Consider the following 27029-nt stretch of genomic DNA (forward strand, 5'->3'; position numbering starts at 1 on the left):
CACAATGTACTGAAAGTCGAGTGCAATAGGGGTGGACGGTATGTGTCTTATCAATGTTCTTTAGTTTCATCAGTCTGTTCAAGGCCTTCCACCTACCCGTCCACCCCTATTGCACTCGACTTTCAGTACATTTTGCTGCTTGGGTAGTGAAGAAAGACACAACAACGTGCAGAGCGCGATTGCACATTCACTTTTATTGCACTTGTGAGCGGGCGTACTTATTTATATACCCGTTAAGATACGCCCTCTGCACAGCAGAGCATTGTAGAATGAGTTAGCTTAGATTGCTTGCAGGAAAAACGGCTTTCTATTTCTAACGGTATGAGAGAGCGAAATTACAGCGCGGGATTTATGAACAGTTAACGTTCCCGGAAAAATTGTTCATCAATCGAGGTTGGCAATGAGGAAAGGGAAGTGCCTTCATAGAGCGGAGATTCATAAATTGTGGGTTGTCTGTAATTGGCAAATCGGGATGAACAAGGGCATAGCGGCAGCTCTTGCTGAATACAAAGCATCAAGAAAGTGATCCTTCTGTTAATTTGGTTGGTTTCTTAAATCGCTAGCGTCTATACACGGAGATCCGCTGTGTAGTTCCGTCTTTAGCTTTATGGGGGGTCACATGGTATCACGTGATCACCCGACCGTGTTTACGGCACGCTGAAAATGTATAATCACCACAATAGCAATGAAAAAAAAAACGTAGACGACTACACAAACCATTAAAAGGCTTTCAATAAAAACTTAGCAAGCCGCACAAAAACATTTACCGCGCACGATGGTCTTATGAAGCTACCGCATCTGAACGCGTTTGGCACAACGCCCAAAGATGCATATAATTTTCTATCTCATAAGTAGACAACGCCTGTCACGTCTACATTTCGATACTGCAGCCACGTTCATTGTCGAACAACTAACTTTCACACGACAGTGTCCCAAAGAGGTCTCAACATTCCTTGCCACGAATGAACAAAACATAAATAAATAAGACGCACACGAAACGCTCATAGAATACAGCGCTGAAAGCAGACAGATCTATTCATGGAGTTGGTCCAACTTCTGTTTTGCATAAAAGTTGTTGGCGTACAATATCGCCCGCGTAACTCGATTCCTTCTTATCGAAAGAAACTGCGTTCGTGGGTTCGGTTCCCAGAATAAAATGTGTGTTTCTTTTGCTGAAACTGTGCTGTGTTGAAATTCAACGCACTGAGTCCACGTTTCTCGAGATAGCCGCCACGTCTACGCAGAACGCGGCTGCTTTCAAGCAGCAGTATGCGTAGTACACTCAAGGACAGAAAAGTCGCAAGTTATAGAAAGATATACATTGCAACTGAGAGTACGGCATACATGTAGGCCACCTGGAGGACAAACTCTACAACGTGAAAAGCCTGAGTCTGGGGACAACTAGAGGGAAAGGACAAACAGACGACTCAACTGTGACGTTTGTGGTGACTAAGAAATAGTGATTTATCCATAACCGCCTACACCCCCTCCCTCCCCCTAAAAAAAAAAATCTGAGACACCCCCAAAATTTTTGTGACATTATGCAATATTTCTTCAAAGAGCATAAAAATACATTGGAGTAGTGATGTCAACCCTCCCCCTCCCACCCCCAAGTGCAAAATTCTGGGCAAACCACTGCCAAGAAACCACATAATACCTGAAGTAACGAGACAACGATGATGAGGTTGAGGTTGATCATAGTGATGTTGCTGATTATGATGATGATGATGATTGGAGCTCTGAGCGCAGAACACAATAAGGTAACAGTAAACACGTGTCCTAACTGGCAATAGCAGAACCACATAGCAGCTATGACTTTTTCACAGAACATTTTTCACATGCAACAACGCGCCTCTGATGATGAAACACCCAAGTCATCGTCACCAAAATAAGGTTGTTGTTGTTCCATAAGGCACCAAACATTTCACGTGGAAAAACTGCACACCATGAAGATATCTCGTCTCAGAAAGCATTCTTCAAAGTTAAACATCTGCATGCAAAGCAATGTTATATTATATTCAATTAAACTTCCACAGATTCGGTGCAATTTGACGCCAATAAAAATTGTAGTCAGTTTCTTTGCTTAGCCATTCTTGGACCTCCTACGACACTAGACGTTAAATTACTGTAGACCGGACACACCCAAACAGCTCTTATTTTATGAGCGCGTCGTTAAATTAGATCACTTGGTAACCAAGCAACCGATGCGTTAGTGCAATACGCAGTCATCTAACTTGACTGTCGTTTCTGCAGTTCCAATGGGATTATGGGAAGTGATTTCTGCGTAGGATTGGTCTGATCGCATATCCTGGATCACGCAGACGATATAGCTACACGTTTGATTCGCCTTAACTAGTAGTGCAGCAGTTGTTGGGAAAATCACACTGACGTCAAATGATATTCCATTGAAATAAAGGATACATGAAACGGATAAGCGAAGCAGAAACTCGTTTCTAAAAAGCATTAGGCTGCGAGCCTACATTACGCTTTTATGTACCGTAAGAGTAGCATATCAAATCTAAGCAGATGCAACAACGATTAAATGATGATGCAATGGGGCGTTTACTTAGGCTGCACCCTACCTCAGTTCATGTGGGTTGACATTATTTGATGATGATTTAATATGACGCCCACGCGAATATAGTATGCCAAAGACTTATATAATTCATCCGTTAGGCCAGTGGCTGCTAAAAAAGCCATACGCGATCCAAGAGCCCAGCGCCGGTGTGCGTTACTTCGATAGGGTCCAAAAATCTTGGATCTACTGAATGATCCGACGTCTATGGCTTCTGGTTGACGCATCAGGGTATTTCGTTCCCTCGTGTACCGTTGACAGGTCATGAGGATGCGTTCAGTGGTAGCTGGGAAAGCGCAGGTTACAGCGCATAGCACTGCGTCGCAGAGGCCCGACTCATATCTCGAGAAAGGGCTAAAGCCACACCCGACGCACGATGAACGTGAAGTGATGGGGAAGTCTGCTTGGCAGGACCACCTCTGAAATTATGACGGTGGTGGTGCAACAATTATTAGTACATGCGTAACTACGGAAAGCCGCAGATACCTGCCTTCCTTATGGCACACTCCATAAAATAAGTATTAACTCTAATTAGCAAATATGTAAGCTGTAACATAGGGGGAGACATAGACATGCACAGTAACTGAAATAAAGCCACTAAATGTACGGGAAAAAAGTTCCTCTTACGAGTTCATCTTTTACCGTGTATTCACACGAGCGACATGCTCACGGAAGATTCTAGCGAAAGAAAAAAGCGAAAACTCTGCTTACAGAGCCGAAGTTCCGCCCCGTGTTGTGTTGAGCATTCGCACGGTGCGGAATACCGGAAGTGGCGTACTGCGCACTTAGCAGACGACACTTAGCAGACGACGACGCCAGCGTGTTTTCCTGTCGTCTGCTACGGAGTATCTTGCGGCTATGGCGCAGGATACAGGGTTAAAGAAATAAGAAACTGAGAAGCCACGCGGTTAATACTTCGGGCAACTAACTAGAAGCTCGATTACTGGAATCCACTTTGGCCCCACAGAGCGCGTTTAGCGATGATCCACGTGTTCATAAGCATGCTTTCAAATATATATATATATATTTTTTTTAATGATGATACGGTAATCAGACTTGCACGCAGCCAACACTCACAGACGATGCCCCGTTAGTACGGCACGTCCTTGTAGCGCCCTGAAGGAACTGATTATACTGCATGAAAGATACCGGATACCTTAGTATTTCCTTCCTATACATGCCACGAACGTCTGCTTAACAACAGTTCCCTTAGTAACACCGTACCTTACATCTTACCCATCGCACAGACAAGGTGTGAGGCCTAATTAAGGCACGCGTAAACAATGTGCTTGAAGAGAGTCGTCCTTTGTGACTGTAAAGCGTGCTTTGTTTGCAGCACACGTAAGCACGCCCTACCTCGCTCCGCTCCACTAGGTGGGTTCTCACTCGCAGCACACGTCGGAAGTACGCTACGTCAGCCCTGCCTTTTTTTAACAGTGGCGAGCGAGTGCTCTTTTCACATTACATGCTGTACATGCTAATGCGCAGTTACAGTCCATTTCCTGTTTTTTCTTCTTTTTTGTGTGTGTGTTACTGGTCTATTTCGTTTCAGTTAGGCAATGGTAGTGTTAGCCAGTCATGTCAGGCAGTCATGTTAGTCCATGTCGATGCAGCTAAGCAATGCTGTGTTGATCCATTTCCTAATTTTTTTTCTCTCTTTTTTTTTCTTTTTCGTTACTGTTCTGTTCTCAATTTCATTGCAGTTACGCTTTCTCCATGTAATGCCGCAAGGCCATTGGGGCACCACAATAAATAAATAAATTACACAGCAGCAAGTGCAATGGGGCTTATGCAGTGACGTCACGTTTGGTCACGCGACATGGGGAAAACATATTGCCGTACCGCAGTCACCAGTAGGAAGGCATGCCTAAGTTGTTGCGGTATACGTATGCAAGTACGAGAGGCAATTGTAAAAACACACGCTGTTGCCTAATTCGTCGCGCATTATGACGCCCTTGACGCATGTTTTCCCATGCCACGTGGCTCAAATGTGTTCAAAGGCTGCGCGTGACGTCATGTGCACGAGCCTCATTGGTTCGTCGGAGTTTCTCTCGACGCTTCTCTCCAATTGGTCGAAAGCAGAGCGACGTCACATTCTGCGTCGTCTGCTCCACTTTCGTTGCGGCTAATTTAGGATGGGAACTTGTCACTGCTATGCTCAAAAGCAACCTTTTCGATTACGAATGAGGATGCATTTCCTAATTTTGGTGTTCTCTGCTAGCCATCTGCTATAAGGAGAACCTATTTCTGCTTTCACCGGTCATCCGCCGCTGTAGCACTGCCACCAGCACCGCACGCACGCCTCGCACCGAGGGAGCAGACGATAATTGCTCAACTTGAAGCCTACGCACTCGTGCTTTCGCCGAAAGGGTTGGCATCGCGCAAACTGAGTAATGCGCAGTACACGTAGTATAGAGGGCAGTGGTGTCAACGAAGCAGGGGGAAGCCGGCTTGTTATGGCCGCGCAATTGACGTAACTAGCGTGAAGATCATTCCGTGCGTCCGAGTGTCGCGGAGTTGGATGCCTTAATGTCTCTAAAACAAGGCTGTACCTCCGTAAAAGTGACGGTCCTATCACGTTCAGTGTCACGTCTCTTCTCGCATGCGCCAACTTCAGCATAAATTATACGTTTGCAGCGGTGGGCGGCCGTAGGAGCACGACACGTAAGATACCAAGGCCACTCCTTTACTTTGCGATGAAGAGCGATGCAGATGTCGCAATAAACGTGAGCGTAGTACAGAGTCAGAGGAATGCAAATTGGTAGAGTCAGCGCAGAGAGATGTCGTATTTGGAATGCACAAGAAGGAGAGGAAGAAAGGAAGAAATGCGCCGAAACTTTTCTATAACCTATTTGGGGCAAAGAGATGCAGTCGACTCCAAAACGGTATTCGCCGTCTTACGGAGCTTTTTACGGTTAGTTCAAGCTACATAACATCTGAGATCCGATATCCAGAAGGCAAGCGTTGTTATTTATGAACGATAAGCGGAGCTCCATTACCAATCAGTAACGTTTCTTCGCGATTTTTAGTGCGTACCAGACCTCCCGACGAGCTCTCAAGGATTGGAAGGATTAAGCACGTATGTAAATAGAACCTCAAGCTGCGGCCCGTTTCAAATTGCAGCGAACGTTAAGGATATTCAAGTGTATTGGGCGCGTCAGAGAATATCTTTGGCAGCGGATGCTGTTTACAAAACTGCGGCGTGTGCAATATGCCCAATATGTCTTGCAGACTACATAATAACAACAATTACTACTACTACTACAGGAATGCCGATGGGATGAGGTGATTCACCGCAACAGTCGCGGTACCATATACCTCAGTGCATGTGGGACAACATATGAGTGGGATGACGATGAAAAAGATGAGGCATACACACTCGCACATACACATGACACACGCAAATGAGATATGGCACACGCTTATGCTTTTCTTTTAAACTCATCTTCTGTACTCCATCTCATCATTCTTTCACTGTTAGTCATCTTTTGTCTCTCTGTCTTTAATCTGTCTCATCCTTTCACCGTTTGCTGGTCTATCCTTTACTTCCCAGTTCTTTTTTACTTATTTGATTCTTGTTTCTTCATCTCCATTTCTCTTCTTTTCTTTTTTATTTATTTCATTCTTCTCTCTTCATTTCCATCTTCCTTCTTTTATTTTTTATTTTATTCTTCTTTCTTCATCTCCATTCTTCTGCTTTTCTTTTTATTTATTCTATTCTTCTTTCTTCATCTTTATTAAATTTGTTTTTGTTGCGGAATAACAAGCCGACGTCCCGTTTAGCTGACCTTTCCCGCGTTTTTTTTTTCTTCTTTCGTCTCATAAATATATCCCCCCCCCCCCCCCTGGTCGGCTACCGGAGATGAAATGCTGTGAAGATCACATCTCCGCGTTCATGGCAACAGCTCTGAGGTCAGAGTAGTTCAAGCAGGTTAGAAGACGTCAGGAACACATAGAATGGGCGCTGGCATTCACGGTGCTGCACAGGGTGACTAGACTACACCACGTGCACCCTTGACAGCACTGATTAGTTGCGCATCAGACCTATTGGTGGTGGTGGTGGTTGGTAAAATAACAAGGGGAGGTTGAATTCGCGCAAGCGTAATGTCCACGCTCCGTCTAGTATAGAGTTTCTAGTCCACATTTCACAAGACCAGACCTATTGGGTTGGTGTACTTGCATGTCATAAACGTTTAAACTGATCACTTAGCTATAATGCTTGTTGCAATCTATTTACTTTTCCTTCTCTTTCAACATAATTGGTTACGCGTAACGTTCTCCCTTAGAAATGAGGAGTGAAAGCTCGGCTTCAAGAGTGATGTGTTACGAGTCTGCTTCGCCAGTGTAATTTATCTCGAGTGACTTCTTACTGCGTTGCTTATATTTTCCTTCCACTTCATTTTGTGCTTTGTTTTCCTTACTTTTTCTCCATATTGTCATCGCACACAAAAATATTATACAGGTGTTCAGGAAGTCAGTCGTCCAGTCTTTGAAAAATGATGTCTACGGAGAAGATGCATCAGTTTTTCTTTTTTTTAACCATAATTAATACTGAAGGGTCTATTCTTGGCTTCGACCCTGAAGTGATTAATATGTAGCCGGAACGATTCGTCAGAGAACCAAAACTTTTTCTTCTTTTTTTTTTCTTTGTCGAAGCTGAGGTACGTCAATGCTACTTAGAGAAGGAAGCAGGAGCAGGAGGAAGGTCTTGCAGGAGTAGCAAGCCAGCATGTCTACGCTGACCTCTCCTTAAATTTCCCATAATCAAAAGGATGTCTTTCGTTTATTGCTAAAACAAAAAAGTCGCAGTTTCTCAATTTTACATTCGTGTTGTTGTTTTTATTTTATTTCCTTGTTTTCTTCTTTTTTTTTTTTTTTTTTTTTTTCATATGAAGTGCCAGTACTCTGAGGAAGGTATGCCCATCTCCAGAAAGAGAATCACAAAGCAGATGTACCGAGGCAGCACTATATGGGCCCGCAGGCAGCGCAGAAAATAATTCAAGTTTAGGATACCGTGGCTGCCTTAAAGCAACTCCCCGAGAACGAGACAGCCGCGGAATTCGTGACATTTTAAACCTCTCTCCAATGACCGGAAGCCGAGGAATTCAATGACGCTATAAGTGTGACCTTGGACTTCAGCGAAACCGACATCTGTATCAGTGGAAAGAAAATTGCTGGAATTCCTTCCTGGAACGCTGGTTGTTGTCGAGAGATAGAACGTGCGGCACAGCCGTGAAGTTGTTAAGTGTGCGTTTTTTTATCACGAAAAAGTTCTGCTCCATTTAGTTGAAACTTGAAAGAAAAGAAATCGACATGGCAGTTTCGATAATGTGCACGTATCCTGTCGTGATGTAGTCGGTTTCAGATTGTGCCCAAGCTGCAAAATGTACTGAAAGTCGGGTGCAATAGGGGTGGACGGGTAGGTGAATGGCCTTGAACAGACTGATGAAACTAAAGAACATTGATAAGACACATACCGTCCACCCCTATTGCACTCGACTTTCAGTACATTGTGCTGCTTGGGTGACATATTGCTCAATGTCACGCACGGTGAGCGAGTACAATATATTATCACGCAGCCAATTATTGGGTTAGCTACTAGTCGATAACTGAAGGTCACGCTACCGCGTTTCTTCTAACAGTATTTTTCGATGAAGGAGTCAGAACTTTTCATTGATGTGTTCCTGTAGAATAAGAAGCAGAATTTTCAGTTGGACCTGGACATGGGGCGTGATGTACGACGCAAGTGTCGTATCCCAAGCAGCAAAATGTACTGAAAGTCGAGTGCAATAGGGGTGGACGGGTAGGTGGAAGGCCTTGAACAGACTGATGAAACTAAAGAACATTGATAAGACACAAACCGTCCACCCCTATTGCACTCGACTTGCAGTACATTGTGCTGCTTGGGATATCACGCCACCGCATCACGTCAGGATAAAGGGTAAAAGAGACGGATTAGCGAAGCAAAAACCAGTTTCTAAAATGCATCAGACTGTGAACCTGCATTACTCTGTTATGTACCGTTTATAAGAGTAGCGTTATCAAACCTACGCGGATGCAACAATTAAATGATGAACGATTATATGTAATGGGATGCGTCGCCACTTATGCTGCGGGACCCTACCTCAGTTCATGTGGGTTGATATTACTTGATGATGAGTTAGTATGACGCCCACGCGAATGCAGCATGCCAAAGTCTTACATAGTTACATAGGGCGTGAACTGACCTCTGGAGATTTTGTAAAACAAACTGGCGTCGGTGGTTCAATTGGCCCATCCTGTCCAATACCGTTGCGTACGTCTACACACCTCATTGCCTGAAATTGCGATGTTCCCTATTTGTTGTCCTTAAAACGATGCAGAAGTAAAGTTAAAATGGCTTGAAATAAATGGCAACGCCTTTCGTAACATGCTTCCATATTTTGCATATTCTCTGCACGCTGTCACGCATATTTTCCACAGACAAAATGTGTCGTAGCAGACTGTCCGGGATAACACTGCGCCAAAGATACGAACAGAACAAGAAACAGTAACTATCAGCTGTAGCAACTGACTCGATTTACATTTACGCCGTATCAGTTTCACCACATTCAAAGCGTCCAGTACTGCATATAGACGCCTTCTCTTTTTCCACTTCTGAGCTGGTTGAAATATGACTCCTTGCAACCATTACGACTCGCATGCATCAGTGAACGAGGCACTGTTCGAGGTACACGTAACCCACGCGCTGCACAGCAAATGTCGACATCTGACGACGTCCAGTCGGCAGAGGGCGGCAGTTTTCTGAAGAATAACATTGGCTGCGAAGCTGAAAGCTGCGATAAATTTTCGGCAGCGTCGGACCGCTCGACGACAGCCGAAAGGACGCTTTTTTTTGCGCGCGCCATTTTTATTGGACCCGCCGCTAATCTCGCTACGGGTGACTCTGGCTCCCGAGGGAAACATTGAAACATCACATACTGCAGTCCCGTGGGACTACAAACGTGCTCACAATCGGTGCCTCTGCCGTTTTCTAAACTTCGGCTGTTTCTTTGCCGGTCCTGACATTGAAAAGCTTTGTCGAACTGCCAAACCTTTTCGCTTTATTTTTTTTTATTTATTTTTTTTTTTTTTTTTTTTTTGTAGAAGCGATGTGTAGCTTACCATGACAGATTAAATGTGTAAAAAAAAACTGCCGCAATAACAGAGGTAACGCAACATCTAACTGTATATAGCGCAGGACTCGCAATACGACACTGGCTCTCCCATCGCCAACGACAACATGTCATGGCGTCCACGTCGCCCGCTGTGTTTCTTTAGGGGGAATCACGTGGGGGGAATGTTTACTTCTTGTCTCTGTCCGAAGGTGATTCTTCATGAGCGAACGAGGAAATTGCGTGATTTTTTTTTATTGGATGTTAGCGCCGCGAAGCAACTGTGGCTATAAGCGGCGTACAGATATGAACAGACGGAGAGAGGACAGCAGGAAGGAGTGGGGGACAGGGGGATTAGTATGTGTCCTGGGCCGACATTTGTCTAGAAAGTCTTCGGAAAACCGAGGGAAAACCTGAGACAACACAGCCGGCGGTAGGATTAATTGCGTCGATGATACAAAAGAACATCGCATCCACAGGGAGCATCCGCATCTGATATCAAGTGCGAGCTGTATTGAATTGGCGAGTGTGTGATGTGCCTAGTGATACAAAGGCACATCGCGGCCATGACTTACGATGTTATCGAGATAATAACACGAGCACACCGTTTTGAAGTGACCGCTCCATTGTCAGAGCGAACGAACCGCGCACCTGCCGACTATTTCGTGCTTTGTGCAATGAACGGTATTCTACACGGTTTTAACGAAGTAGCAAGAAACACGGGTATATATCGATGACGATCCTTCTCCTTTCTTTTGTTTCAATAAATATATCGTTTCCTGAAACACTTATGATGAGACTCGTCTTAAACGAGCGGTAACTATGCTAGAGTTACATGACTCTGAAAGTACTTAAGTTACAAGAAAGGTTACTGTAAGTAAAATGTAATTGGGTGAGTTACTCGTCAAGTGTAGCTAAGTTACTCCTGATATACTTAATTAGACCGTATGATGGGAATTGCGTCAGGACGAGAGCCGCCGATATTTCGAACAGAGACTGTTCTTCTTCTGGGCACCGTCCTCATCATTGGCATGGTGTTTAAAGCGTTAGGTATGACGTGTTAAAGGTTCATGCGCGTTGTGGGTCAATAGCGTAGGGGGAAGAAAGGGTCCGTTCAGGATTTTAGGCTAAAAGGGACTCTTTCTTCCCCCGGGGCTGTTGACCCATAGTTCGCATGAACCTTTAAACACGTCACACCTAACCTTTTAAATACCATGCAAATGATGAGAACGGTGCACAGAAAAACAGACTGTTCGAAATATCGGTGGCTCCTGTCCTGAGACAATTCCCTTCATACTTCCTTACCGGTTCGGTGGATTTCTACCAGTCCTAATTAGGCCATGTACGGTTACAGTGCCCACACATTACAAACCCTGGCACAAAATAATTAAAGGATCAATTTCTTATAGCAGGAGTTCATAATCGAGTCAAATTAGTTTAGTTAAACTAAATTATTTCAGTTAGAACATCATAAATTAAATTTACGAAAATAGAAGTACAAAACACAGGGCGACTTGGTTTCACTGGTCAGTTAACACTTGAATTACATTAGGCTTCCATAACTTTGTGTTAATCGTCAACACTGTGTTAACAACTGCTCCAGACCGACGGGAAATCTCGCTAGCAGCTGCAAGGCGCTCAGATGTTATATTATACGACACATTGGGCGCTCTATTCCATTTTCTTTCAATGGACTAATGAAAGATTATTCGCACTTCAAACTCTGAACTGGCTAGACGATCTCTGAGGAATATCCCACGCATGTTTCCGCATATTTCAACTTCTACAACGATATCTCATTTGCTTTTGTTCTCGTAACACCAGATATTTTCTGTACCCAATCGCAATCTCATGCTGCCAGCGACGCATATTGAAATAACTTCACGCCGACCGATTTATTTTCCTTTTCAATGCGGAAGTGCAGCGGAAACGAACTATAAAATTACGCCCCACGAAACTGCCGTGTCGATACCGTTATAATGTTATATGCAGAAATTTCGAACCGGAAGCTCCAGGGGGAATTCTACAGTACATTTTCATGCGAGTTCAGGTTTCTTAAAAGGTTAAATGCGTTTGCATCCGTAAAATATGCAGCTTTTGCGGACGATTTTGGATCTAAATGATTCGAATGTTGCGTTTTGAGCTCCTCGAACGACTCGACTTGTCTGCCAGCCCTTCAGGAACGGTTAACGACCTCAAAAGAGCGCAAGTCGGTGCATGTCTACGAGCCGCTATGTATGCACGTTCATGCACTATGCCCTTTTACAAATGAACTTCGCCGCAGTGCACGCTCCTAGCCAACCATCGTCTCGAATTATATCGTTATGTGCCCTGATTTGTTGAAAACGGGAGGCGTACGCCTTTTTTGTGACACTTATGCTGTTCATAATTGTCACAAAAAAGGCGTACGCCTCCAGTTTTCAACAAATCAGGACAGATAATGGTATCATTCGAGACTATAATGCCGTCTCAGTCAACAAAATTTGTTGCAGTCAAATTGCAGCAACGTTGCCATGTAATATTAAAGTTAACATTGTTAATGTCCGCCCTTGTTATATTGCAGCAACATTATAGAAATAACACTGCATTCACACATCGCACCAGCATTCCAAGAACAACATTCACCGGTAATCACACCCTCATATCCTACAGTCCAGAATTCAACATTTTATGCATGTGCAGTGCATCTGCACGGAAAACACGAAAGTAATAAACGCCGCCAATCTGCATGTCTGCGTCATTTTCCTCTTTTCTGATTACTCAGTCCTTTTTCATGTCGAGCGTCAGCAATGTTCCTGTGACACTGCCCCAACACTGTCCCCACAACATTGTATCAGCAACCTTGCTGCAACGTGCCGTCAGAGTTGCATCGGAAACATTGTTGCAGAAGCAAGCTAACAATGTTTCCAGAACATAACCATTGTTTCATCATTGAGAAAATGATGTTGTGGTAACGTTGCGCTTGGTTATGAAACATTGCTGCAACACAGCAACATTGCAGCAAAATTACTGGAACACTTCTGCAACTTTCTGTGTTGACTGGGTTATTGCAATCAACCGTTTAAAATTGTTGTTCACAGATAAGTACAAATCCAAACGTCCTTCATAAGATTCCCAATCTGTAGAAGAAGATTCATCGAGCGCCTCTACCTATACTTGCCCTTAATCGTGCTGGGCTTCCTTTAATTGTCTGTGCTGGATGCATCGAACTTACCGTCTGCGTTGCTCACCATAGCCCTCCGCACTGCGTTCGTTTTCGGTCAAACACGGAAGATTCGCTGCGTCTCGAAATCCGCAGTAACCGCGACGCTGTGTAACCTCACCTTCGTGACCTAAACGTTGACGCGTACGGATAACACGAAATCGGCGAGCGAAGCAGAACGAAATACTAGACACATAGTATGGTTCGGCGTGCCTCTGAGCTTAGTCGATAGCACTCGCATAGCAGGAAAGGGCAAACGAGTCACCATTGCCAGTTGTTATCTTACCGATAAAAACGCATCGCACGTTTACCTGATATGCACTGCAACCAATCACCGAAGCCGGCCCATTCCACACGCGTTGCACCGAAGCATGGAGCAATCTGCGCAATCTGTTTCGTTTAGAAGGCAATCAGTTACGCAATAGTATCATTGGCATGACTTACTATACTTGACAACCTAGTAGGTGATGGTCATTAGTCCCGTCTGTTCGTGCATGTCTCCTATATAGCTACTGATTGCAATCGGCGAGCCCTCGCTGAAACAGCGTGTAATGTGTTCTCTAAAGGGTGAATAGGAGATCGTTCGATAAAATGCCCGGGGATATCTTCCACGCCTTTAAACGTTACTCAGGAGCACATACAAGTGCGCATTGTTGGTGGGCGCATGAGCTGCCATTCTTATGGAGGAAGTATTCAATGTCGTTTTGTAGATGTATGAGAAGTATTGTGCGTGGAGGTTACCCGTACGCCAGTTGCGCTATATGGGGATGGCTATTGTACGCAGAAAATAGTGCGCTTGAGGCGGTCCCTGTTATCTTCCGAAAATGAGGCGTCGTTTTCACCGGCCGAATGGACATCATTAGCAATGGAAACCCTGCTAGAGGTCCAGAGCCTCAACTCATCGCCATATGCGTGTTTGGTCTTGTAGGGTGCGATGCGTTGAAGGACGTACGTGACATTTAACGTGACTCAGAACCTTGTTTGATTGGCCGAGCTGTCCCTCAGGAGCTACCATTAATTTTTTTTTATTCACTGTGTATTTTCGCTGCGCAACCAAATTTACAAAAAACACTCGAAGAAAGCAGTCTCGAACGGACGGCCTGATCTCCTCGTGTGACGTCGGCATCTCCCCCCCCCCCCCCCGTGCCCTTCTCACGCGCTTATACCCGCTCCCGCTGCGTCGATCTACGTCAGGAGTCACGTGACGACCTAGCCAGGGGGACTGCTCACGTCACAACGTTACATCCTCCTTCCCTCGCCCTCTTGCGCGCTCTTTCAAATAGGGGATGACTTTTGAAGGGTGTGAAGAACAGAGGGCCTCACGCGCGCGCTGCAAGTCAGCTGAGTGCGTCATTCTTTCACCTCAGCCAAAAAAACAAAAATACGGGGGGGGGAGGGGGGGCACCTCACTGATCCTTTAACATACTATTCTCTTTTGAATTCACCTATCCTTTCGGTCGCAAGTATGCAAAAAAATGAACCTAATTTGATACGTTCTCTGAACACTCAATACTTCGGTAAAAGTTTCAAAGTGAAACTACCTAATTGCACTTTCTGAACAAAACTAATACACTGACTTTTTCTGTTGTTATTGCTGTTGTGTTTCACTTTCTCGTATCCCAAGGGTGTTTTTGTTCTTCGAACGACGGTAACTCTAGCAACACTTTCTCTTTCAGTGGATCCAAACAAGCTCATTATACCTGCGGTCTCAAAACCTGATACCACAAGCGAGGAATATCCTTCCTAACGACGTCCCGATAATCTGTCGCGTCCTCCTTTCGCTCTAATGGAAGCCCAGAAGCACCATCGAATTTTCGCCCAATAACTGTTCTTTATTTATTTTTTAACTGTAAAAACTGTCGTAAGAACAAAAAAAAAGCTAATCGATTACGTGGGGTCATCGACCTTCGAGATGAGAGGATTATACTATATTTGCACAGTTCGACTAATTTCTAATATGCGTCTTTCTTCCTCGGCTGTGAAAATCAGAATCACGAAAGTCGTCCAGCTAAGTACCGTACTATCTGTCTTTTGAGTGGCATTGTAAAAAAAAAAAAAAAGACGGTAACACCGCCGTTATTTCATCGTTTGGCGTACTGTACCCCGTTTCGATTGTCCGCGTCATCATACTCCGTTTTGGGAACCGTCTTGCGACAGATATTTAATGACCCTGGCATCGAAAAGAGGAGCGCCTCTTCTGCCTTCTTTTTACTGCTTCCTCTTTGAAAGAATTCATGGTACAAATTCGACGGAAGCGGAAGTAGAGTTGCTGTGCCATGTCGATGTAGTAGTTTCCAGCCAGCGGTACCAAGTAGACGGCGTACAATGCATGGCGACGATGTTTTGATGGTAGTAGCAGTTCTGTTCTGTTCTGTATGAAAGGCAGTTTTTCGAGATATCGTTGAAAAGGAATTCGTTTTTTTTTTTTTTAAGAAATATCCCGACTGCGTCGCTGTGTTTTCCGCGTGAATTGCGTAATATACCGTCCTTGAATAACATTTGTAATAGTAATAGTTCCTGTTCGCTCGTGGGATATGGGAAGGCAAGTAAGTAGCATAGTAGTACGGGTGTAAAGGGGCGCTCTTATGTGGGAACCCATGCGCCGTCCGTCTAGTAGACGACAGTGACTCAGAGCATTATCTATGTTTACTCATTACGTTTATTTTCTTTCTTTCTCTCATTTAAAGTACACCACTCATAAAGATTATTTCCGATTGTGGGCACTAATAAATAAATCAATAAATGACGGCCATCGGACATTGGCCAGGAGCTGCTGCCGGTCACGTGAAGGCTGCTGCTCGGCAGATAGCGGATTGCGTTCTTTTGCTGTGCGCGTGAAGCTTCGTTCCCACCTGCGGGAGAGCTGCCGCGTGGGCGCCCGCGGCGGCTCGAAGGACGTCCTTGACTTCCCCCGACGGCAGATCTCTCTCCCGCGGAGCCAGTCGACTCGATCGCGAGAGCGGACGGCAGGTAGCCAATGAGGATACCGACCCAGCGTTGCGGTGGCGTTGTGTGGGCGTGGCATATAGCATGCAACCATTGTTAATCTTGGGCGACGTCCCGCGCATTCATGTTTCTTAACGAGAACGCGGGCAACGTGGGTGATGCGCGTGCGCCGTCGCTGTCCGCTTTGCGGGCGGCGGCACGGCACCGCAAGTGGGAACCACGCTTGAGACCGCTGTAATCGCTGCGCGCGAGAGAAGCGCGTACAAATTGTCACGTGGTACATTTTGAAATTCCGCGCGCTTTCTTTTGGGACTAAGCTCACGGAAGTTTAGAGATTATTTGCAGTGCTGGGCAGCGAATACCAGGGTCAGGGGATAATATGGAGAGCAATGCAATCCAGGCAACTACACGCTCTCATTACCCCAGTTTGTCTTTCCTTAGATAACATGTGTTAACGGACGCATTCTACATATTAAGTCACAGGATCCAGGAACTGTGGTGCGACACTCTGTCGAGCCTAAAGTTGGTATTCAAGCAAATGAAGTTGTCCTAAAATTGCCCTACAACAAATACTCAAAATATGCACGTTCATTCCACGCAGGACTGCCTAACGACCTGAAGCTCTACTGGCAGCAGTACCCCTGGGTGCTGGGCGAGCCGCTGTGCAAGCTGCGAGCCCTCATCGCCGAAGCCACGTCGTACGCCTCCGTACTCACTATCGTGGCCTTCACAGCTGAACGTTACGTGGCCATTCGCTATCCCCTCTTCCTTCAGACCAGACCTTCGAGCCTCTCCCGTGCCATGAAGATCCTGGCCGTCGCCTGGATCGCTGCCATCGCTAGTGCTCTGCCCTTCGCTCTCTACACCAGGGTGAACTTCGTCGACTACCCTCAGGGATCGGGACGGACAGTGCCAGAGTCCGCGTTCTGTTCTCTGCCGATGGACAGTCACGATGTCAGCCGACCCCTGTTACAGTTTTCGACGTTCGCCTTCTTCTGTCTTCCCATGACCATTATCGTAGTGCTGTACCTGAGGATAGGCCTGGGGCTCCGAGAGTCCCGAGTGGCTGCGGGAAAACATGGACCGCCGCAGGGTGACGACAGACGGCAGGGCGTCAGACGGTCGATCCATAGGATGCTTGGTAATTACGCGTGACCGATCTTTCATGGTCTACCTAGACACCGCCACCTGTTTAATGTAGATGTAATGTGTAATGTCTTTCCTCATGCTGTTCTTTCCAGTGGCCGTTGTCATCGCCTTCTTTCTGTGCTGGGCACCTTTCCACACACAAAGGCTGTTGGCCGTGTATGTGAGTCCCGCCAGCTGGACTACGGGACTGCGCACGCTCAACGAAATCCTTTACTACACAGGCGGTAAGAAATCACACTAAGGATCATCCGTTCCGAGAAATAGAGACGTTCCCAGACACCGCGTTGCCAAGATACCTCACCACTATTTCTCAAGTGTACAGCTTGTACAGCTCAAGTGAAAAGTGCTTGCCATCATTTATGACGACTGACGGGCATGTGAGATTGAATCACGTCATGACCATGGCTCTAAAGAATGCCCGCTAAAGAATGTGACTCAGGCTTGTTCTTCAATAATACTGAAAATGTATGGCCACGTAATGGAGGTGCAAAAATATCGCAATTTTGAATATTGATAAATATTGCCGAAGCAGAATGTCGATAAACGTTCTCGATATATATCGATATCAATGTATACCGATATCCACTAGGCAAATATCTACATTTACGGATATTCGCCGAAATATCGACACTTTTTTTAATTTTTGGAAAAAATATGGATAATATTTAAACAAATACTGGTCTCATTCCAGTCCTATTCCAGCGTAGCCCGGAGAAGTAACGTAGTGCCTATGGGTGCCTATGCGTTTAAAAATACGTGAAAAGTTAATATATTTCTGAGCAAAGTGTCCAAAGAAAAATCTCCATATCGATCGAAATTTCAATCACTGCTAAAGTTCCTTTTTAGTCACGACGGGAAAATGAGGAAAAGAACGTATGCGCGATAGGGGAGCGGATTGCTAATATCCAACGACAGGGATCCGCTACTAATATTGGCGCTTGAAAGCAGAAATGGACACGGAGTTCGCGTGAAAAACAACTAGCCCGTTTCTCTTCTATCAACGTTTAAAACCCAAAGGAAAAAGTATCGTATTCGATGTACATGTTCATGATGCAGTTAACAAGTGACTTCTCCCCTAATGCACCTTCTTGTACACAAAAGAACTGGTCAGGGACAAAGCGTTCCCATATTAGGGAGGGGCATTCCTAATGTTCCTTCGGGAGTAAGTTGAGGGGAAAATCCGCCATCGGAGGTGCAGGTTAGAAGACAGAAAGAGTCTTGAGTGTATCACTTCATCACTTTGTGTCGTCCTTCTCTAAGTGGATTTTGATTGGTGCCATCGCAAGAAAACCCGCCAGGGGAGATCAGGTCTGACCGATCTGCTCTTACATGGTTCTACCTCCGGGAAAAGACTTAGAAGGTTTTGTCGAAAGTATCGTCGTCATCAATAGTCAGTTAAATATCACACGAGAGGTGAATTAAGTTAGCTAAGTTGATGCTTGATGTTTATGATAAAGTTGATGCGAGTCCCTTGTTGATGAAAGTTTGCATACAAAGTACAAACGAAAGAAAACGCTCCGTAAACAAAAAAAGATCTCAATCCCTCTAAATTAGCAGCATAAAACTCCGCAGTTAACGTGAAGGTTATACTCTTTGTGTTTGTCTATCTGTGTCTTTTCGTACGCCTCAGCGGTTACTTCAACCTCTGAAATAATACAGGTAAAATGAAAATTTTTCGCCCTTGAACCGGAAAAATAACGCTTAAATAGAAGATTACCGCCGTACCTACGTAGCTCTATCTTGCATAATATTTATATTTCCCGCCAATTTTTACCCCACAGCGAACCAAACCAACCAATCTTGAACCCTACTAATAGAGACGTTTCCTCTAACACACGCAGAAGTGATTTGGATACTCCTTCCGACTGTACGAGCTAACATCTCCATATCTTTATTCGCGGCACCAAACCACACGAGAAATAAAACCTCTTTCTGCAGAATAGTTTCCAACTCGAATACTATTCGAAAAGTGCTAGTGCAGCGTTTCCGCTCAACTAACGTACCGAGCGTAGAAAATCGTCTATGAAATTCAATCCATCCTAATGCTCCTCTATCGGAGAGCGCACACCACGGCTGTTCAATTCATGCACTCGGTGTTCCACTGTGTTCTGTGGCTCGTGTTCGACTCGGCCATTTACGATGCTACTCCCATTGCGTATTACGTCCGCGGAGTTTCGAGTCCACTTTTATAACGCTATTGGAGCATGAATACCGTTGAGAAACACTGTCGAATCGTAAAACGACGGAAAGGAGAGATTGCAGACGACGTCGCTTCGGGAACCGGAAATACAGCATGTTACGATGCCTTGCTCGTGATATTGTTCGGGATGGGAGAGTGCAGCGAAGCGCCCTAAATGCGGAAAGCCTTGGAAACGAGCCTGTCGTGGGTTGGCAGCTAATTGTGCGACGAAAGGTCCTTTATGGTGAATGAGTGGGGTTTCCTTTCTTCTGGCGATCGCCGTCGGGTTACTGAACGTCGTCTGAAAGGTACCGTTTTTCTTGTAACTCGTCTTTTGACCTTTTCTGACCTGTCTCGACTCTTGACTTCTGTCTTGTCACTTTTTCTCATCATCCGTTGTGTTTACGGTCTGTTCCATTTTCGTTTGTTGATATGCGAATGATAAGAGCCAGGCACATGAAAGTGGGACGTGTGGTCCGTCATAAACACTACATTTTACAGCGGCAGCTGGTAACGGGAAGGTCTCGGAAAATCGCTGTGGCTGTATCACAAAATCCTCGGTTTCGCATCCGGTTTCGGTGATGCAAAGCAAGTTAAAATAATCTAAACCTAATAAAAGCAGTTTTGACATACTCAGAGAGATGGGTACGTTGTCCCAGGAAGTGTCCCGATTTTTCATCATTGCCTGTCCCGCTTTTGTCCCGATTTTAGTAATGTTTTTGTCCCACTAAATCCCAGCTCTACACATCACTACTCACTTCACAGATCACAAGGCAGCGCTCGTCACTCTAAAGTAGTTGTGCATAAATGTCATAAATAAAAGTGTCAACATCCACACACAACAGCTACCGCTGAAATTCGCTTTACACAATCGTAACCGTCCTGCATTTTTTTTTTCTTTGTGTGTGTATGTGTGTGTGTGTGGGGGGGGGGTCTTGTGTTTACACTCTAACGGAGACATTTTTTTAATACATTTTAATGATGCGTTCGCCATAAGAGCGTATATCTGTTAAACTTCGGCGTCAACCTCGCGAAACAGGAAAGGCAAAACAAATGATTTCAAAGAGTCACTGAAGCTCGAAACAGCACACATTCCAGTGGAAAGCCCTTGCCCAGTGTCGCCGTGCACTTAAGGACGGAAAGGATACAAAGTAAGAACATAAATTGTCTCTCATGGCCAATTACAACTACCGGAAGGAACAATGGCGTAGACATGGGAGCATATGTGTCTACAACCTCAGGTACATGGACTATCTACGAAAGTGGACTGCAGGGAGCGTCTGACTTGGATATTTCCGTTCAGCTGTGCAGGAGGGCTCGTGCTCTGGCTCGAATCTGTTTATGGTGGCCTTAACAAATGTCCGCGGTGGTCGTTAAGAAAGCCATTATGATTATGCAGGGACGGCGCTTAGAACGGGCGCGCACGCAATGGGTGCGTGTTGTTGAGGGAGGCCGATGAAGTACAGCTTTCAAAATCACGCTCTTGGCGCTGGGAGATTTAATTGCTCGGAAGAAAATGTTAAGGCTCACGTGTGCGTGGACATAAGCGTCAGATTAGACTGTACGTATAGTATAGGCTGGTGGATTTATGTCACGCATTGTAGTCTTATATGTGACTGGTGGCAGCATCCTAATCAGATGCTGACTGGTCAGCTATAGTTCAGGTTTCGTTCTTCTGCTTCGAGAATGTACTCTAAGCAATTTTACTCCAAGCTATGTTACGTCTGAACCATGAAGCACCACTTCTCATACCTTGATACATTTTGGTGTAGCGCGAGAACGACGAACGACATCTACGTTACCCTGGTGTTAAAATATTCGAGACAGATTTTTGCTTTGAAAGGACGTAAAAAATTTCGCCTCCATCTATTAGTATTTTAGTGATGTACCTCGCAATGTCGATTGCGGCTGACGCCTCCTTTTTTTTTTTTTTTCGTTTTCTACCTCTCTGCCTTGTTCTTAGTAAGTCTTCTGTACTTTAGTAACACCGCAAGAAATATGAATTTAAAAAATAACGAGCGTGTAGCATCAGCTATTTCCGAAAGGCAGTGCAAAAAGGGCTTTGTCACGTCGGAGATGTCCCCTCCTAACAGGAGTCGAGGTAACACAGAGAGCGTGCAGCCGTTACTGACACAGCATTATCAACTTAAAACGTCGTCTATCAACACGAACGCAGCGAAGCGATCTCGATGTAAATAGCGAACATTCCCTGAACGAAAATGTCCTATACAAATGATGTTAGTCTATATAGGACCTATAAGGGATATTGGTATTACAAGAATTGTGACTCTTATATCTGTTATAGGAAATATAGGTATTGTAGGGGATTTGGGCCCTGTATCTCCTATATTACCTATACAGTGTGTGTATGGGAGACACAGCATGCAGTTTGGCTGTGGCGATACATGCGTGCACATGCAATGTAGAAGAAATGAGTTCTACTTGGGAAACACACATTTCCGATCACATAACGTTTTCTTGTCCCCATCATCAACATAATCTAATCACTTATTATCTCCACAGGTTGCCTGTACTACTTCAGTGCCACGATCAATCCTATTCTCTACTCCCTGATGTCGGTCAAGTACCGTGAAGCTTTCAGGGAAGCCCTCTGCTCTTTCAGCAAACAGAAACGCGTCCCCGAATTCGATCCTGGAACTCGCCGATTCACGGGTCGCCCCGTCACTTCCTTCTTCGACGCGATACCCATCACCCCTACCCCTACACCCCTGCAGGCGAGTCCCGTCCTGGGTCCCTACACTCTCGCCTCTCAAGAAGCCCCCGTCAAAGACTCCATAAGCCAACTGTCACCCAAGAGAAAGTTCGCTTCACTCATCTACGCTGTGATCGGCTTCAGTGCTGCAACAAAGCGAGACAACGCCGCTGACATCAAGAACGGTGACGTGGTGATCGACATCTCGGCTGTGCAGTGTCCGTGCGAGAACGGTTTGTGTAACGGCGTAGTGAGGATGGTAAATGGTGTGACAGATGGCGATGATGTGACACCCACGAAAGGTGAAACAATGGTGTGAAGTCGTCGAGGTGTCTTTTTGTTTTTATCCGTCCCCTGTGCGTGCGAATGCTCCCGAATTACTGCTACGTGTAAATAGTGAGATTTATTTATTGTCTTTTCAAAGTTTACGTGTATGTATATATCCATCATTCGATATTATCTATTAAAGGTTGTGCTGTACAATGATTACGTCTTGGTGAATGTTTCATTGTATGGGAGAGGGGATGCTTGCTTGTTTTGCATTTGCACCCAACGCGACTATATCAGATCATCGCCATCATATAATGACGCCGTTTCTTCTGTGTGTTAGCGCCGTGAAGCAACTGTGGCTATATGCTGCGTACAGATGTGGACAGGTGGAGACAGGACAGTAGGAAGAAGAAGTGGGGGTTAGTATGGGTTCTGGGCAGACTCCAGGGGGAACTGTGCCGAACATCCGTCTGGAGAGCCTGCCGGAAAATCCAGGGAAAACCTCAGACAGCACAGTCGGCGCTGGGATTCGGACCCAGCTCCTCCGACTTTTTAACGCGACCTTGGTATATAGGTATTACAGGAGTTATGGGTCTTATATGTGTTATAGGAAATATAGGTGTTATAGGAGATATGGGCCCTGTGTCTCCTATATTACCTCTACAGTGTGTGTGTATGGGAAACCCATCACCAACGAACGGATGCTTCTATCTACTCGGCCATGTCGCTTAAAATGACGCCTTCGCAGCACGTATTATCACACAAATGTACTCGAAAAACTCCGAAGAAGAATACGTGCTAATCTACACGGGTAAGGGCACTGAGATAGCCAGTGCTACCCCGTCCTGTCGCGACTTATATCGAACGGGATAGAGGGAATAGAGTGCGCAACCGCCTTTGGCGAGGCTCCAAGCTTCGATGCCAGTAGACGACCCTCTCCTTTCTCTCTCGCAGTCCTTCTGTCAAGGCAAAAACGAACCAAGAGCGAACCGAAGGACCAATGAAACGCGAGAGCGCAACGCAAGTTGGGTTGAAGCGGCCGTGGGACATGCATGCTCGAGCCAGTGCTACTTTTTCTGCACGAAAACAATCGGCTGAATTCGCTACAAAGCCGGTTCCTTATCAGACAGCGCCAAAGACGGGGTGCTGACACACGACGTTCCAAATTCCGGTATTTTTCGTCCTCAATGATTTCTCTGGTGGTCTTATTCATACATCTGGTTATCACGCTATTTAGTTATGTGTCTATCATAGTATCTCTTCCGTAGGCTTGGGAAAAATTGTTACGGCCATTACGGAGCCATTAAATAAATGCCACTGAATTTCGAAGCGCACGCGCACAAAGACGCTCTCCGCATGAGTCTCCCGCCATTTGCAAACAAGGCAAGGTGAAGTCAACATGGCGCCACCCACGATGGCTTCAAATATGGCTGCCGGTTACTCTCTATTACCCTCTCTATTTCGTTGCTCATATCATATCTCAATTTCTTCTTGCCGTCATTGCCACCACAACCGCCGTCATCATCATCATCATCATTATCAATACATGCAAAAATCGAAGGGGCATAGTATTTGGCCACCTTCAGGAATTCTGCTCTTCTGGTAGTAGTTTCGCATTGTACGATTACAAAATGATCCTCCTGCTTCGGGGAAAGCAGTATAAAGAGCACTCCCTCCACCGGGCGTTTACGTATACGTATGGTACGAAATAAACTAGCAGCCGGCACACTAGCATAGCATACTGGCAACTAACATACTGGCTGCTGAGACCGAGACATCGATGTAATGACACTAAGCCTTCGTGCCTAACGTGGAGAAGAGAGAGAACTGGAGAGAACTGGCAATTCATCTATTCCTCTCCAATGGAAGCAGCGCAACAATACAGTTCTGTTGCTATGATGGCCAGACAGAGAGCGTCGACGAAATTGGATTGCAATGTTGGGAATGCCACGAAAAGGCGACGACCTTATTTCGCGCAGCCTCAACATCTACGTTCGGCTTTGCAGAATGGAGCAGATCTTTCTGCCGGCCGCTGACGATGGGCCATGAGGGCTTTATGTCATACCAACGGATAGTATGCAGCTTATAACCTTTTATGGCGAGCTAAGCTTTGCCCTTAACGAGCGACCTCAGGTACTGGAATTTCGCGATGACTGGTAAGGCTAGGTTGTCGTGGATTCCGGACGCAAACTGATCCCAAAATGACTGCCTAGCTCATAATTCTCCTGGTGAACGGCTCAATCTGTAGTTTGGGTAGTTTCGTAGAGCCCACGGGCCGGCGCGACGAAGGGGTGAAGGTAGCTCCGGACGGTATCCTATCTTCGTCAGCAGACGTGCTATGGCTATGGCTACGGCTATGCTACTATGGCTAGATGGCTCCGGGCCACAACCTTGTGTTTCCGTCTCAATGTCGCCGTCATCTACAACAGCCGCAATCTCACGGTCCATACCCGCCAATACAATGGCCTTGACCGTCAACAGGGAAGCGCGCTGAGAGTTCTTTCGTCAGTTGTCTGGAAGAGGCGTCTTGTTCCCGGGTTTCGGCACCAAACATTTGGTGTTGGAAAAGGACAGCTTCAGTCGGTCTAAGGGAACGTCTATTGCCAGACGGAGGGGAGCAGGGAGCGAACTGCCCGGCTCAGAAGCCAAAAGGACACACGCACAAGGAAGATGGACGCTGCCCGAGCCAAGCACGTCCTCCTTCTTTCTTCCAATTTCTTATAATCATTATTCACCCATCATCCCATTACCTCTCATTTCAAATCTCATACTAGAAAGCGTAGTGACCAAACTGGGAGTAGTCAGCCACAAATTCAGTGACAAATTTCCTCAGCTCACTACATGTTTCGTTGTTGTTGTTGGCCTTTAGTATAGCTTATACCGTCTTCTCGTAGACGACGGTGTCCCAGGCGAGGTGTGAGGAGCTGTCGCGTTCTCTACTCCGACATCTCAGTTTCTCTTAGTTGAACGAGTGTGTCACGCGCTCCTGAATGCATTACTTGGCGATGGGATGCATCAACCAGAAGTCTGCTGTAGTGTGAGTTGGCCGGGATGAGGATGGGGTGACCTTCGGCGAGGGAATGTTGACTTGCACGCATGCGACCGCAAGCTCTCAAAACGGAAAGCGTTGTCCTGATCCAGAAGTTGCCTAAAATCCCGTAGTTTGGAAGTTGTAGGTATAGCGGTTTTTGTTCGTTAAGATTGTTCGTCTATTTCGTGTACGAATGCTGAGCATCGTGCCTCCTTAATTCAATACCGTTCAGCAGTCTGAATTTCTTCTGTCGACAGTGGACCTTCCTGTCTCACTAGACTTGCGTTTTTTGAGAAACGGATGACCCACGCTGTCACTCGATGAAGCCGAGTTATGCTACTAAAGCTTTCCATGTATAGCAGTTGGCTGTGCACGTTCATTAGTCGTTTCAAACACAGTGTGCGCTGTTTCTGAGTAAGATACATATCGTCAGTTGGCCAAGTGTTCGTGGGGCCTTGTAGCCAGACTGGTCCTTCCCATCACAACTGTGATGCCAATAACTGTTACGCTGAAATCCCTCTCGTGTGAAGATCGGCCGGGTTGCAGCTTGTAGGTAGGTAATGCCAGTGTTCAGTACCAATTTCTTTTTTTTTTTCCTCTATTACGCACGAACGGTATCCAGCGCGTTGAATCTCCTCGTATCCATTGTAGAGTGATGGCCGAGTCGGTCCAAAAGTTGTGCGTAGTTCTCAATTTAATCTCCAAGTAGTTGGAGAGCCTGGAAGACATCAGTGTCCCCATTAGCTGCAACCGAACCAGGGTTATCTTTTTTGATGGGAGCAACTCTTGATTTTGCTGCCAGCAGTTGTACCCGTTGTTTTGATGACTTGCAGCCAAGACGGAAATATACGGCTGTGCCTTAGGTAGTAGGGCTTTCACGTCTCAGACCCACTTTCACATTCACAACAAAATCACATCTGATGAAACTTCCGATGAATGTCCCGTTCGTCCTATCTTCCAAACTAACTGCATCGATACATCTCGAGGCTCAGGACAGCTTCCTCTCTTTCTCTTATGCACGCTCTTATCCCTGTGTCATCACAATTTTCCTTTTGTTATGAAGATATGAGTACGAGCACGTGGCAGCGTCGATTATACGAGTGCCTCCTATTTTGGCTTTGTCGCGTGAATGCTAGATAACGCCCAGGCGTTAGGTCCGAGACATGGTTCGTCAATCACAACATCCAGGCTCGTCTATCTTACCCTCCGGGCATGAAACAAAGGCTATTTGTGGAGATGATCATTCAACGTTTACGCTTTTTTTTTTTTTTTTCTGATGGGACTGACGTTGCCGCACATGCGATCATTCACTGGGTGTGTCAATACAGTATCTCCTTCGGCATATCTACAACCTTACTTCCTCCTTAGAGAACAACCCTGAGTGTCTTGATCGGTAGTGCCGAAAGAAATATGCACCGAAAGTGATGGCGCGTCGAAGCGTTAATGCGTTGTGCGTCTTATTATTTGGCAAACGATTTTCAGCTTTCGCCGACCGACCAGGGGGCTTAATCGCTTCATCGTGGTGGTCGTTACAAGCTAACAAGTGGCGGGAAATTCCAAAAGGCGGGCGGGAAATTTGAAAAGGTGGGCACAGTGACAAAACACGTGCACGGCGCTCTTCGCGCGATACGTGAAGGCTGTGGTACACGTCACGCGCAACGTGTCACGTGCCCACCTTTTTGAATTTCCCGCCACTCGTTAGCTCGTAACGACCGTAACGACGATGAAGCGATTAAGCCCCCTGGTGTTGTGTCCGCTCAGCCAGACATCCCATTCCAGAATCCTTTATTGATAGCGATCATCATGGTGCTTCTTACACTCGCGCGCTATC

At 45.8% G+C, this 27029-nt stretch overlaps 1 protein-coding gene across 1 annotated transcript in view; it reads left to right on the plus strand.

Annotated features, from left to right (window-relative positions):
- LOC135401455 (neuropeptides capa receptor-like) overlaps positions 1–22383 on the plus strand; it is a 134386-nt gene extending 112003 nt beyond the window's left edge. The window contains exons 4-6 of the mRNA XM_064633871.1: positions 16458–16997; positions 17098–17229; positions 21708–22383. Coding sequence (XP_064489941.1) covers positions 16458–16997; positions 17098–17229; positions 21708–22216 — 1181 coding nt within the window. The 3' untranslated portion in view covers positions 22217–22383. The remainder of the gene's footprint in view (positions 1–16457; positions 16998–17097; positions 17230–21707) is intronic.
- The last annotated feature ends 4646 nt before the right edge of the window (positions 22384–27029 follow it).

This window comes from Ornithodoros turicata, chromosome 7 (assembly GCF_037126465.1).
Source record: "Ornithodoros turicata isolate Travis chromosome 7, ASM3712646v1, whole genome shotgun sequence".
Taxonomy (NCBI): domain Eukaryota; kingdom Metazoa; phylum Arthropoda; class Arachnida; order Ixodida; family Argasidae; genus Ornithodoros; species Ornithodoros turicata.